Source organism: Rhinichthys klamathensis, unplaced genomic scaffold (assembly GCF_029890125.1).
Source record: "Rhinichthys klamathensis goyatoka isolate OS25496 unplaced genomic scaffold, OSU_Roscu_1.1 h1tg000287l_1, whole genome shotgun sequence".
Classification (NCBI taxonomy): Eukaryota; Metazoa; Chordata; class Actinopteri; order Cypriniformes; family Leuciscidae; genus Rhinichthys; species Rhinichthys klamathensis.
In genome coordinates, this window is record NW_026606806.1 from 332,331 (window position 1) to 346,183 (window position 13,853).

The 13,853-nt window shown below is 46.3% G+C and overlaps 1 protein-coding gene across 1 annotated transcript in view; it reads left to right on the plus strand.

Moving 5' to 3' along the window:
* col15a1a (collagen, type XV, alpha 1a) overlaps positions 1 to 13,853 on the plus strand; it is a 141,256-nt gene that overhangs the window by 65,391 nt on the left and 62,012 nt on the right. The window contains exons 9-13 of the mRNA XM_056269658.1: positions 8,440 to 8,466; positions 8,822 to 8,884; positions 9,223 to 9,300; positions 9,395 to 9,457; positions 9,708 to 9,830. Coding sequence (XP_056125633.1) covers positions 8,440 to 8,466; positions 8,822 to 8,884; positions 9,223 to 9,300; positions 9,395 to 9,457; positions 9,708 to 9,830 — 354 coding nt within the window. The remainder of the gene's footprint in view (positions 1 to 8,439; positions 8,467 to 8,821; positions 8,885 to 9,222; positions 9,301 to 9,394; positions 9,458 to 9,707; positions 9,831 to 13,853) is intronic.

The window sequence follows — 13,853 nt, forward strand, 5'->3', positions numbered from 1 at the left end:
GTGACAGAGCTCACAGTAACAGAGCTCACAGTAACAGAGCTCACAGTACTCACAGTAACAGAGCTCACAGTAACAGAGCTCACAGTAACAGAGCTCACAGTAACAGAGCTCACAGTAACAGAGCTCACAGTAACAGAGCTCACAGTAACAGAGCTCACAGTGACAGAGCTCACAGTAACAGAGCTCACAGTAACAGAGCTCACAGTGACAGAGCTCACAGTAACAGAGCTCACAGTGACAGAGCTCACAGTAACAGAGCTCACAGTGACAGAGCTCACAGTGACAGAGCTCACAGTGACAGTGCTCACAGTAACAGAGCTCACAGTAACAGAGCTTACAGTAACAGAGCTCACAGTAACAGAGCTCACAGTAACAGAGCTCACAGTAACAGTGCTCACAGTGACAGAGCTCACAGTAACAGAGCTCACAGTAACAGAGCTCACAGTAACAGAGCTCACAGTAACAGAGCTCACAGTGACAGAGCTCACAGTAACAGTGCTCACAGTAACAGAGCTCACAGTAACAGAGCTCACAGTAACAGTGCTCACAGTAACAGAGCTCACAGTAACAGAGCTCACAGTAACAGAGCTCACAGTAACAGAGCTCACAGTAACAGAGCTCACAGTAACAGAGCTCACAGTAACAGAGCTCACAGTAACAGAGCTCACAGTGACAGAGCTCACAGTAACAGTGCTCACAGTAACAGAGCTCACAGTAACAGAGCTCACAGTAACAGTGCTCACAGTAACAGAGCTCACAGTAACAGAGCTCACAGTAACAGAGCTCACAGTAACAGAGCTCACAGTGACAGAGCTCACAGTACTCACAGTAACAGAGCTCACAGTACTCACAGTAACAGAGCTCACAGTAACAGAGCTCACAGTAACAGAGCTCACAGTAACAGTGCTCACAGTAACAGAGCTCACAGTGACAGAGCTCACAGTGACAGAGCTCACAGTAACAGAGCTCACAGTAACAGAGCTCACAGTACTCACAGTAACAGAGCTCACAGTAACAGAGCTCACAGTAACAGAGCTCACAGTAACAGAGCTCACAGTAACAGAGCTCACAGTAACAGAGCTCACAGTAACAGAGCTCACAGTGACAGAGCTCACAGTAACAGAGCTCACAGTAACAGAGCTCACAGTGACAGAGCTCACAGTAACAGAGCTCACAGTAACAGAGCTCACAGTGACAGAGCTCACAGTGACAGAGCTCACAGTGACAGAGCTCACAGTAACAGAGCTCACAGTGACAGTGCTCACAGTAACAGAGCTCACAGTAACAGAGCTCAGAGTAACAGAGCTCACAGTAACAGAGCTCACAGTAACAGAGCTCACAGTAACAGTGCTCACAGTGACAGAGCTCACAGTAACAGAGCTCACAGTAACAGAGCTCACAGTAACAGAGCTCACAGTAACAGAGCTCACAGTAACAGAGCTCACAGTGACAGAGCTCACAGTAACAGTGCTCACAGTAACAGAGCTCACAGTAACAGAGCTCACAGTAACAGTGCTCACAGTAACAGAGCTCACAGTAACAGAGCTCACAGTAACAGAGCTCACAGTAACAGAGCTCACAGTAACAGAGCTCACAGTAACAGAGCTCACAGTAACAGAGCTCACAGTGACAGAGCTCACAGTAACAGTGCTCACAGTAACAGAGCTCACAGTAACAGAGCTCACAGTAACAGTGCTCACAGTAACAGAGCTCACAGTAACAGAGCTCACAGTAACAGAGCTCACAGTAACAGAGCTCACAGTAACAGAGCTCACAGTGACAGAGCTCACAGTGACAGAGCTCACAGTGACAGAGCTCACAGTAACAGTGCTCACAGTAACAGAGCTCACAGTAACAGAGCTCACAGTAACAGAGCTCACAGTAACAGAGCTCACAGTGACAGAGCTCACAGTAACAGTGCTCACAGTAACAGAGCTCACAGTAACAGAGCTCACAGTAACAGTGCTCACAGTAACAGAGCTCACAGTAACAGAGCTCACAGTAACAGAGCTCACAGTAACAGAGCTCACAGTAACAGAGCTCACAGTAACAGAGCTCACAGTAACAGAGCTCACAGTGACAGAGCTCACAGTGACAGAGCTCACAGTAACAGAGCTCACAGTAACAGTGCTCACAGTAACAGAGCTCACAGTAACAGAGCTCACAGTAACAGAGCTCACAGTAACAGTGCTCACAGTAACAGTGCTCACAGTGACAGAGCTCACAGTAACAGAGCTCACAGTGACAGAGCTCACAGTAACAGTGCTCACAGTAACAGTGCTCACAGTAACAGAGCTCACAGTAACAGTGCTCACAGTAACAGTGCTCACAGTGACAGAGCTCACAGTGACAGAGCTCACAGTAACAGAGCTCACAGTAACAGAGCTCACAGTAACAGTGCTCACAGTAACAGTGTTCACAGTAACAGTGCTCACAGTGACAGAGCTCACAGTAACAGTGCTCACAGTAACAGTGCTCACAGTAACAGAGCTCACAGTAACAGTGCTCACAGTAACAGTGCTCACAGTAACAGAGCTCACAGTAACAGTGCTCACAGTAACAGTGCTCACAGTAACAGAGCTCACAGTAACAGTGCTCACAGTGACAGAGCTCACAGTAACAGTGCTCACAGTGACAGAGCTCACAGTAACAGTGCTCACAGTAACAGTGCTCACAGTAACAGAGCTCACAGTAACAGTGCTCACAGTAACAGTGCTCACAGTGACAGAGCTCACAGTAACAGAGCTCACAGTAACAGAGCTCACAGTAACAGAGCTCACAGTAACAGTGCTCACAGTAACAGTGCTCACAGTAACAGTGCTCACAGTGACAGAGCTCACAGTAACAGAGCTCACAGTAACAGAGCTCACATTAACAGAGCTCACAGTAACAGAGCTCACAGTAACAGAGCTCACAGTAACAGTGCTCACAGTAACAGAGCTCACAGTAACAGAGCTCACAGTAACAGAGCTCACAGTGACAGAGCTCACAGTAACAGTGCTCACAGTAACAGAGCTCACAGTAACAGAGCTCACAGTAACAGAGCTCACAGTAACAGTGCTCACAGTAACAGAGCTCACAGTAACAGAGCTCACAGTGACAGAGCTCACAGTGACAGAGCTCACAGTGACAGAGCTCACAGTAACAGAGCTCACAGTAACAGAGCTCACAGTGACAGAGCTCACAGTGACAGAGCTCACAGTAACAGTGCTCACAGTAACAGTGCTCACAGTAACAGAGCTCACAGTAACAGAGCTCACAGTAACAGAGCTCACAGTAAGAGAGCTCACAGTAACAGAGCTCACAGTAACAGAGCTCACAGTAACAGAGCTCACAGTAACAGAGCTCACAGTAACAGAGCTCACAGTGACAGTGCTCACAGTAACAGAGCTCACAGTAACAGAGCTCACAGTAACAGAGCTCACAGTAACAGAGCTCACAGTAACAGTGCTCACAGTAACAGAGCTCACAGTGACAGAGCTCACAGTAACAGAGCTCACAGTGACAGAGCTCACAGTAACAGAGCTCACAGTGACAGTGCTCACAGTAACAGTGCTCACAGTAACAGAGCTCACAGTAACAGAGCTCACAGTAACAGAGCTCACAGTGACAGAGCTCACAGTAACAGAGCTCACAGTAACAGAGCTCACAGTGACAGAGCTCACAGTGACAGAGCTCACAGTAACAGAGCTCACAGTAACAGAGCTCACAGTAACAGAGCTCACAGTAACAGTGCTCACAGTAACAGAGCTCACAGTAACAGAGCTCACAGTAACAGAGCTCACAGTGACAGAGCTCACAGTAACAGTGCTCACAGTAACAGAGCTCACAGTAACAGAGCTCACAGTAACAGAGCTCACAGTGACAGAGCTCACAGTGACAGAGCTCACAGTAACAGAGCTCACAGTAACAGAGCTCACAGTAACAGTGCTCACAGTAACAGAGCTCACAGTAACAGAGCTCACAGTAACAGAGCTCACAGTGACAGAGCTCACAGTAACAGAGCTCACAGTAACAGTGCTCACAGTAACAGAGCTCACAGTAACAGAGCTCACAGTAACAGAGCTCACAGTGACAGAGCTCACAGTAACAGAGCTCACAGTAACAGTGCTCACAGTAACAGAGCTCACAGTAACAGAGCTCACAGTAACAGAGCTCACAGTGACAGAGCTCACAGTGACAGAGCTCACAGTAACAGAGCTCACAGTAACAGAGCTCACAGTGACAGAGCTCACAGTAACAGTGCTCACAGTAACAGAGCTCACAGTAACAGAGCTCACAGTAACAGTGCTCACAGTAACAGAGCTCACAGTAACAGAGCTCACAGTGACAGAGCTCACAGTGACAGAGCTCACAGTGACAGAGCTCACAGTAACAGAGCTCACAGTAACAGAGCTCACAGTAACAGAGCTCACAGTGACAGAGCTCACAGTGACAGAGCTCACAGTGACAGAGCTCACAGTAACAGTGCTCACAGTAACAGAGCTCACAGTAACAGAGCTCACAGTAACAGAGCTCACAGTAACAGTGCTCACAGTAACAGAGCTCACAGTAAAAGAGCTCACAGTGACAGAGCTCACAGTAACAGAGCTCACAGTAACAGTGCTCACAGTAACAGAGCTCACAGTAACAGAGCTCACAGTAACAGTGCTCACAGTAACAGAGCTCACAGTAACAGTGCTCACAGTAACAGAGCTCACAGTAACAGAGCTCACAGTGACAGAGCTCACAGTAACAGAGCTCACAGTAACAGAGCTCACAGTGACAGAGCTCACAGTAGCAGTGCTCACAGTAACAGTGCTCACAGTAACAGAGCTCACAGTGACAGAGCTCACAGTAACAGAGCTCACAGTAACAGAGCTCACAGTAACAGAGCTCACAGTAACAGTGCTCACAGTAACAGAGCTCACAGTGACAGAGCTCACAGTAACAGTGCTCACAGTGACAGAGCTCACAGTAACAGAGCTCACAGTAACAGAGCTCACAGTACTCACAGTAACAGAGCTCACAGTAACAGAGCTCACAGTAACAGAGCTCACAGTAACAGAGCTCACAGTAACAGAGCTCACAGTAACAGAGCTCACAGTTACAGTGCTCACAGTAACAGAGCTCACAGTAACAGAGCTCACAGTAACAGAGCTCACAGTAACAGAGCTCACAGTAACAGAGCTCACAGTAACAGAGCTCACAGTGACAGAGCTCACAGTAACAGTGCTCACAGTAACAGAGCTCACAGTAACAGAGCTCACAGTAACAGAGCTCACAGTAACAGAGCTCACAGTAACAGAGCTCACAGTAACAGAGCTCACAGTAACAGAGCTCACAGTAACAGAGCTCACAGTAACAGAGCTCACAGTGACAGAGCTCACAGTGACAGTGCTCACAGTAACAGAGCTCACAGTGACAGAGCTCACAGTAACAGTGCTCACAGTAACAGAGCTCACAGTAACAGTGCTCACATTAACAGAGCTCACAGTAACAGTGCTCACAGTAACAGTGCTCACAGTAACAGAGCTCACAGTGACAGAGCTCACAGTAACAGTGCTCACAGTAACAGAGCTCACAGTGACAGTGCTCACAGTAACAGAGCTCACAGTAACAGAGCTCACAGTAACAGAGCTCACAGTAACAGTGCTCACAGTAACAGAGCTCACAGTAACAGAGCTCACAGTAACAGTGCTCACAGTAACAGTGCTCACAGTGACAGAGCTCACAGTAACAGAGCTCACAGTAACAGAGCTCACAGTAACAGAGCTCACAGTAACAGAGCTCACAGTAACAGAGCTCACAGTGACAGAGCTCACAGTAACTGAGCTCACAGTAACAGTGCTCACAGTAACAGAGCTCACAGTAACAGAGCTCACAGTAACAGAGCTCACAGTAACAGAGCTCACAGTAACAGAGCTCACAGTAACAGAGCTCACAGTAACAGAGCTCACAGTAACAGTGCTCACAGTAACAGAGCTCACAGTAACAGAGCTCACAGTAACAGTGCTCACAGTAACAGTGCTCACAGTAACAGAGCTCACAGTAACAGTGCTCACAGTAACAGAGCTCACAGTAACAGAGCTCACAGTAACAGAGCTCACAGTAACAGTGCTCACAGTAACAGAGCTCACAGTGACAGAGCTCACAGTGACAGAGCTCACAGTAACAGAGCTCACAGTAACAGTGCTCACAGTAACAGAGCTCACAGTAACAGAGCTCACAGTAACAGTGCTCACAGTAACAGTGCTCACAGTAACAGAGCTCACAGTAACAGAGCTCACAGTAACAGAGCTCACAGTAACAGTGCTCACAGTGACAGAGCTCACAGTAACAGTGCTCACAGTAACAGAGCTCACAGTAACAGAGCTCACAGTAACAGAGCTCACAGTAACAGAGCTCACAGTAACAGAGCTCACAGTAACAGAGCTCACAGTGACAGAGCTCACAGTAACTGAGCTCACAGTAACAGTGCTCACAGTAACAGAGCTCACAGTAACAGAGCTCACAGTAACAGAGCTCACAGTAACAGAGCTCACAGTAACAGAGCTCACAGTAACAGGGCTCACAGTAACAGAGCTCACAGTAACAGAGCTCACAGTAACAGAGCTCACAGTAACAGTGCTCACAGTAACAGAGCTCACAGTAACAGAGCTCACAGTAACAGTGCTCACAGTGACAGAGCTCACAGTAACAGAGCTCACAGTAACAGTGCTCACAGTAACAGAGCTCACAGTAACAGAGCTCACAGTAACAGAGCTCACAGTGACAGAGCTCACAGTAACTGAGCTCACAGTAACAGTGCTCACAGTAACAGAGCTCACAGTAACAGAGCTCACAGTAACAGAGCTCACAGTAACAGAGCTCACAGTAACAGAGCTCACAGTAACAGTGCTCACAGTGACAGAGCTCACAGTAACAGTGCTCACAGTAACAGAGCTCACAGTGACAGAGCTCACAGTAACAGAACTCACAGTAACAGAGCTCACAGTAACAGTGCTCACAGTAACAGTGCTCACAGTAACAGAGCTCACAGTAACAGTGCTCACAGTAACAGCGCTCACAGTAACAGTGCTCACAGTGACAGAGCTCACAGTAACAGAGCTCACAGTAACAGTGCTCACAGTGACAGAGCTCACAGTAACAGTGCTCACAGTAACAGTGCTCACAGTAACAGTGCTCACAGTAACAGAGCTCACAGTGACAGAGCTCACAGTAACAGAGCTCACAGTAACAGAGCTCACAGTGACAGTGCTCACAGTGACAGAGCTCACAGTAACAGAGCTCACAGTAACAGAGCTCACAGTAACAGTGCTCACAGTAACAGAGCTCACAGTAACAGAGCTCACAGTGACAGAGCTCACAGTCACAGTGCTCACAGTAACAGAGCTCACAGTGACAGAGCTCACAGTAACAGAGCTCACAGTAACAGAGCTCACAGTGACAGTGCTCACAGTGACAGAGCTCACAGTAACAGTGCTCACAGTGACAGAGCTCACAGTAACAGTGCTCACAGTAACAGAGCTCACAGTAACAGTGCTCACAGTAACAGTGCTCACAGTAACAGTGCTCACAGTGACAGAGCTCACAGTAACAGAGCTCACAGTGACAGACTACATCTTTTGTAACATTATAAATGTCTTTACTGTCACTTTTGATCAATTTAATACGTCCTTGATGAAAAAAAGTATTAATTAAATAAAATTAAAAAACAATATTACTGACCCATTGAAATAAGAAACTAACAAATTGTTTTGCCACTGGGAAATTTTATTTAAGATTGTTTTTCAAGAATATATATATATATATATATATATATATATATATATATATATATATATATATATATATATATATATTCTTTAAAAACAATCTTAATTTCATATGCACATTTGCTTCTTAAGTAAATGTATGGTATTTAATGAATCTTGAGCTGTTTATTTATCTTGTTTATTGTTTTTAGCTGTAAAATTCTCATATTATGTGTGAAACATTCCAGTTATGGATATTAAGATAACAGATATAAATCTGATCATATTGTGGTCGTATGATTTAGTCTTTGGTGAATTCACATCATTTTTGAAGCCAAACTGCAGCTGATTAAATCAGTCAAAGATCTGTGGACTCATCATGTTAAGATACGAGGCTTGTACACAAACGTCTGCTGTGAATGTTTACTGCCCATGGGCTGCGTAGTGTAGCAAACCTGTTATAGCTGTGTTGTAGCACGCATTGCTCATGAAAGAGTAGTTTGATGGCATTACAGTATGTTGAAGCTTTGTAGATCCGGTGCTTAAAGCCACAAATGTCCGTCATAAGCAGATGTTCAGTCTGTCACACACACCATCACACACTTCTTCCCCATTCCATATAGCACTTCATATTCTTCATGAGCTGAACACACTGGAGGATGGAGATGAATGTGTATTAATTAAGGCTGTTTTTGTCTTTCAGGGACGTCCAGGGAACGACGGAGCCGCTGTAAGTATCTTCTGATCAGATACCATAGAGTTATGAAATACAAAACAATTAGATGTCAAAAATGGAAAAGGAATAATGAGCATTTATTATCGATATACTCTACCGTTCAAAAGTTTGCAGGACTTTTCAGCATCAAACCTTTTATGTGCCACTTTATCATTTCATACTGAATTGAATTGAATTGTATACTGACTTCATTTGCCCACTGTAGACTGTGAGTCGTTTTTAAAGCTCCGTCCAGGGGTCGTGACCTCAGTGTCCTTCTGCTTGATCTGATGCTGTTGCCCTGGTTCTTCCTTTTAAACCAACATTGATGAATTTGAACTTTGTTTTGTTCCTTTTCCATCACATGCAGGGAGAGGTTGGACCTCCGGGGTTCCCGGGCCTTCATGGAGATCCGGGTCCTAAAGGTGACAAGGTACGACACACGTTTGCTTAACAAACCTATAAGTGCCAGAAGTACAAACTCCATTCATTTTCTCCATGATAATGTATAACTCTTGAAAGACAGCCTTATTTATCGAGCTATGAGGTTGTTCATTGATGGAATATTCATGTGCTAAAGCCATCCGTTCAACTTATTTTTTTAAATAATCGTCTTGAGCAGCTGAATTTGAAATTTCATTCTCAAAACACTTTTTTAACATCCGAATGGGAGGAATGAAGGAATGTTTCGCTGAAACTCTGTTGAACTCTCTTGACTGCTGACCTGATGATTTTAGACCGATCACGGCAAACTCATTGCTTGTTCACTAGGGCGATCCAGGTGTGGGCATCACAGGGCCTCCAGGACCTCCGGGGCCGCCAGGACGTCCAGGGGCGTTCAAGTATCCGGTATGTGCATGATTATGTACACGTTTATATAATTATCTATGTCACTGAATAACTCTAAAACAGGACAAGCTCACTGAGGCTTTCTCTCGTGCAGGACGGCACTGACGGCTCGGGCTCCAGTTACCTGGACTTGGACAGTGACACAGAGGTGATACGGGTGAGTTATAGTCCTGTTATAATGAAGTTGTCTTTGCTGATGTGACCTCTTGATTCCTGGGTTGAAATAATCAAAGGAGTTGGATTCCATGCGGAATGAACGGCTATAAGTCAACGCTTAAAATGGTGACATAAAATGATTTAACACTGAACAGAATGAAACATGAGGTAGTCATTATATAAATGTGTTAGATATGAATTGCAAGACAGCTAATTAGATTAATATCCTTGTTTTGCTGGATTCCCACCAGGGTCCTCCAGGGCCTCCGGGTCGTCCGGGTCCTCCTGGTCCTTCTATCGGAGCTCAGCCAGGGCCAGTCGGGCCCCCAGGGGCTCCTGGGAAGGATGGGGAGATAGGCAAACCGGGACTATCGGTGAGTAAAGGATCTTGAACTGCGCTGCATCACAGAAATAACAACCAACGGGATCTAAACAAGCCGTTACAGAGCTATCTTTCAAACTAAGCTAAAGTTCACTATAACATCTATGTTCTGATATTATTTACTCGTCCACACGCCTCACGAATAAACAGTTTGATTTTATTTTTCCTGTGCAGTAATGAAATCAAATCAGCAAGTAATGATGCTGAAAATTCAGCTTTGATCACAGGAATTAATTACACTTTACTATATATTCACATAGAAAACAATGAAGCTGAATCTTTTATTTCAAGGCCAACACCTTGACCCATTGAGTTTGGGTCTGGATCTGAGTTTGGGTCTGGATCTGACTTTGGGTCTGGATCTGAGTTTGGGTCTGCATCTGAGTTTGGGTCTGGATCTGAGTTTGGGTCTGCATCTGAGTTTGGGTCTGGATCTGAGTTTGGGACTGGATCTGAGTTTGGGTTTGGATCTGAGTTTGGGTCTGGATCTGAGTTTGGGTCTGCATCTGAGTTTGGGTCTGGATCTGAGTTTGGGTCTGCATCTGAGTTTGGGTCTGGATCTGAGTTTGGGTCTGCATCTGAGTTTGGGTCTGGATCTGAGTTTGGGACTGGATCTGAGTTTGGGTTTGGATCTGAGTTTGGGTCTGGATCTGAGTTTGGGTCTGCATCTGAGTTTGGGTCTGGATCTGAGTTTGGGTCTGCATCTGAGTTTGGGTCTGGATCTGAGTTTGGGTCTGCATCTGAGTTTGGGACTGGATCTGAGTTTGGGTTTGGATCTGAGTTTGGGTCTGGATCTGAGTTTGGGTCTGCATCTGAGTTTGGGACTGGATCTGAGTTTGGGTTTGGATCTGAGTTTGGGACTGGATCTGAGTTTGGGTCTGGATCTGAGTTTGGGTCTGGATCTGAGTTTGGGTCTGCATCTGAGTTTGGGTCTGGATCTGAGTTTGGGTCTGCATCTGAGTTTGGGTCTGGATCTGAGTTTGGGACTGGATCTGAGTTTGGGTTTGGATCTGAGTTTGGGACTGGATCTGAGTTTGGGTCTGGATCTGACTTTGGGTCTGGATCTGAGTTTGGGTCTGCATCTGAGTTTGGGTCTGGATCTGAGTTTGGGTCTGCATCTGAGTTTGGGTCTGCATCTGAGTTTGGGTTTGGATCTGAGTTTGGGTCTGCATCTGAGTTTGGGTTTGGATCTGAGTTTTTAGCAAAGCACTAGACTTCATTATCCAGATCAGGAAAAAGTAGTTTCCTATCGAGGGAACTCGCGCTGCGTCACTGAGGACACTCTGGGGAATCCCCTCAGCGTCAGCGCTCCTGAAGCACGTGTGCAACTTAGTCCATATTTTAATTGGTGCAACGTCATCCCATGACGCCTGTTTAAGATGGTGACGATCCCTCTTATCGTGAGCCAAATCAAGTCCGAGGACTGGTTTGTCACGATAGATCTAAAGGATGCGTTTTTCCATATCTCCATCCTACCGAAACACAGGAAGTTCCTGAGGTTTGCTTTCGGGGGCAAAGCGTACCAATACCGGGTTCTTCCTTTTGACCTAGCATTATCCTCACGCACCTTCACGGAATATATGGACGCAGCCCTGGCACCACTCAGACTCCAGGGTATAAGAGTTCTCAATTACATAGACGACTGGGTAATACTAGCACAGTCTCAGGAGATGTCGTGCTCGACCACATGTAGTGCTTGGGGCTGAGGCTCAACGCGAAGAAGAGCATGCTCACTTCTGTCCAACGGACGACATATTTAGAAGTAGTGTGGGACTTGGTCACGATGCCGGCACAGTTGTCTCCAGCGAGTATCGAGTCGATTCTGGCCCTGGTGTCCAGAATAAAGCAAGGCCAACGCATCACGGTGCAGACGGTGCAACTAATCTGGAGGAAGTTTGGCCAGTGGGACATAGATCTGTTTGCGTCACAAGAGAACTCACATTGTCCCCTCTGGTTTTCCCTCACTCATCCAGCTCCTCTGGGACTGGACGCTATGGTAAGCCTTGGCCGAAGCTTCGGCTGTACGCATTTCCCCTGATCGCTCTGCTCCCGGGAGTTCTAGATAGAGTTCGCCAGGGCGGGGATCAACTCCTATTAGTAGCCCGCTCTGGCTGGCCCTAGTGTGGTTTTCAGACCTGATAGCCCTCCTGGAAGCCCCCCGTGGGAGATTCCCGTCAGGAGGGACCTCATAACACATGCCTAACACAGGCCGGGGCTCGATATTACAACCCCCGGTCGGAGATGTTGAAATTGTGGGTTTGGCCTCACGAATAAACAGTTTGATTTTATTTTTCCTGTGCAGTAATGAAATCAAATCAGCAAGTAATGATGCTTAAAATTCAGCTTTGATCACAGGAATTAATTACACTTTACTATATATTCACATAGAAAACAATGAAGCTGAATCTTTTATTTCAAGGCCAACACGTGTGAGTTTGGGTCTGGATCTGAGTTTGGGTCTGGATCTGAGTTTGGGTCTGGATCTGAGTTTGGGTCTGCATCTGAGTTTGGGTCTGGATCTGAGTTTGGGTCTGCATCTGAGTTTGGGACTGGATCTGAGTTTGGGTTTGGATCTGAGTTTGGGTCTGGATCTGAGTTTGGGTCTGCATCTGAGTTTGGGACTGGATCTGAGTTTGGGTCTGGATCTGAGTTTGGGTCTGCTTCTGAGTTTGGGTCTGGATCTGAGTTTGGGACTGGATCTGAGTTTGGGTCTGGATCTGAGTTTGGGACTGGATCTGAGTTTGGGTCTGGATCTGACTTTGGGTCTGGATCTGAGTTTGGGTTTGGATCTGAGTTTGGGTCTGGATCTGAGTTTGGGACTGGATCTGAGTTTGGGTCTGGATCTGACTTTGGGTCTGGATCTGAGTTTGGGTTTGGATCTGAGTTTGGGTTTGGATCTGAGTTTGGGTTTGGATCTGAGTTTGGGTCTGGATCTGAGTTTGGGTCTGGATCTGAGTTTGGGACTGGATCTGAGTTTGGGTCTGGATCTGAGCCGGTCTCAGCTGAGGTAGAGCTCCTGGTCCCAGATGGTAAACTCAAACCATGGGCCAGAAAGGCAGTTATTTCCTCCCATCATGTTCCATACACACATACTTTAAATCTCAACACACACCCAAACGCTTTTGCTTTCATCACACTCCCCCTTTTGAACAGATAATCACCTCAGATAATGAAGTGTTTATGTTGAGGAAGTGTCATGTGAAAATGCGTTTGTCATGATGCAGAAAACTAGTTCTGACTCTATAAGGGACTTTTATCCAAATTTTATCCAAAAATACATGCCATAGTTTTTTTAGCAAAGCACTAGACTTCATTATCCAGATCAGGAAAAAGTAGTTTCCTATCGAGGGAACTCGCGCTGCTTCACTGAGGACACTCTGGGGAATCCCCTCAGCGTCAGCGCTCCTGAAGCACGTGTGCAACTTAGTCCATATTTTAATTGGTGCAACGTCATCCCATGACGCGTGTTCAAGATGCTGACGATCCCTCTTATCGTGAGCCAAATCAAGTCCGAGGACTGGTTTGTCACGATAGATCTAAAGGATGCGTTTTTCCATATCTCCATCCTACCGGAACACAGGAAGTTCCTGAGGTTTGCTTTCGGGGGCAAAGCGTACCAATACCGGGTTCTTCCTTTTGACCTAGCATTATCCTCACGCACCTTCACGGAATATATGGACGCAGCCCTGGCACCACTCAGATATTATATACCCATTATATGGGATATATACCCTCCGTCAGGAGGGACCTCATAACACATGCCTAAAACAGGCCGGGGCTCAATATTACAACCCCCGGTCGGAGATGTTGAAATTGTGGGTTTGGCCCCTGAGGGGGATCAGTTCCTGAACGCTGGTCTCTCTACTGAGGTAGTGGAGACCAACCTAAATTCTAGTGGAGAGTATTCACTTCATGGCGTAGAGAGCACCAGTTGGACCCCGTTAACTGCCCAGTGGCTTCAGTGCTGGAGTTCCTGCAGTGTCGTTTCTCTGCCAGCCTCTCTACACGTAAGGTG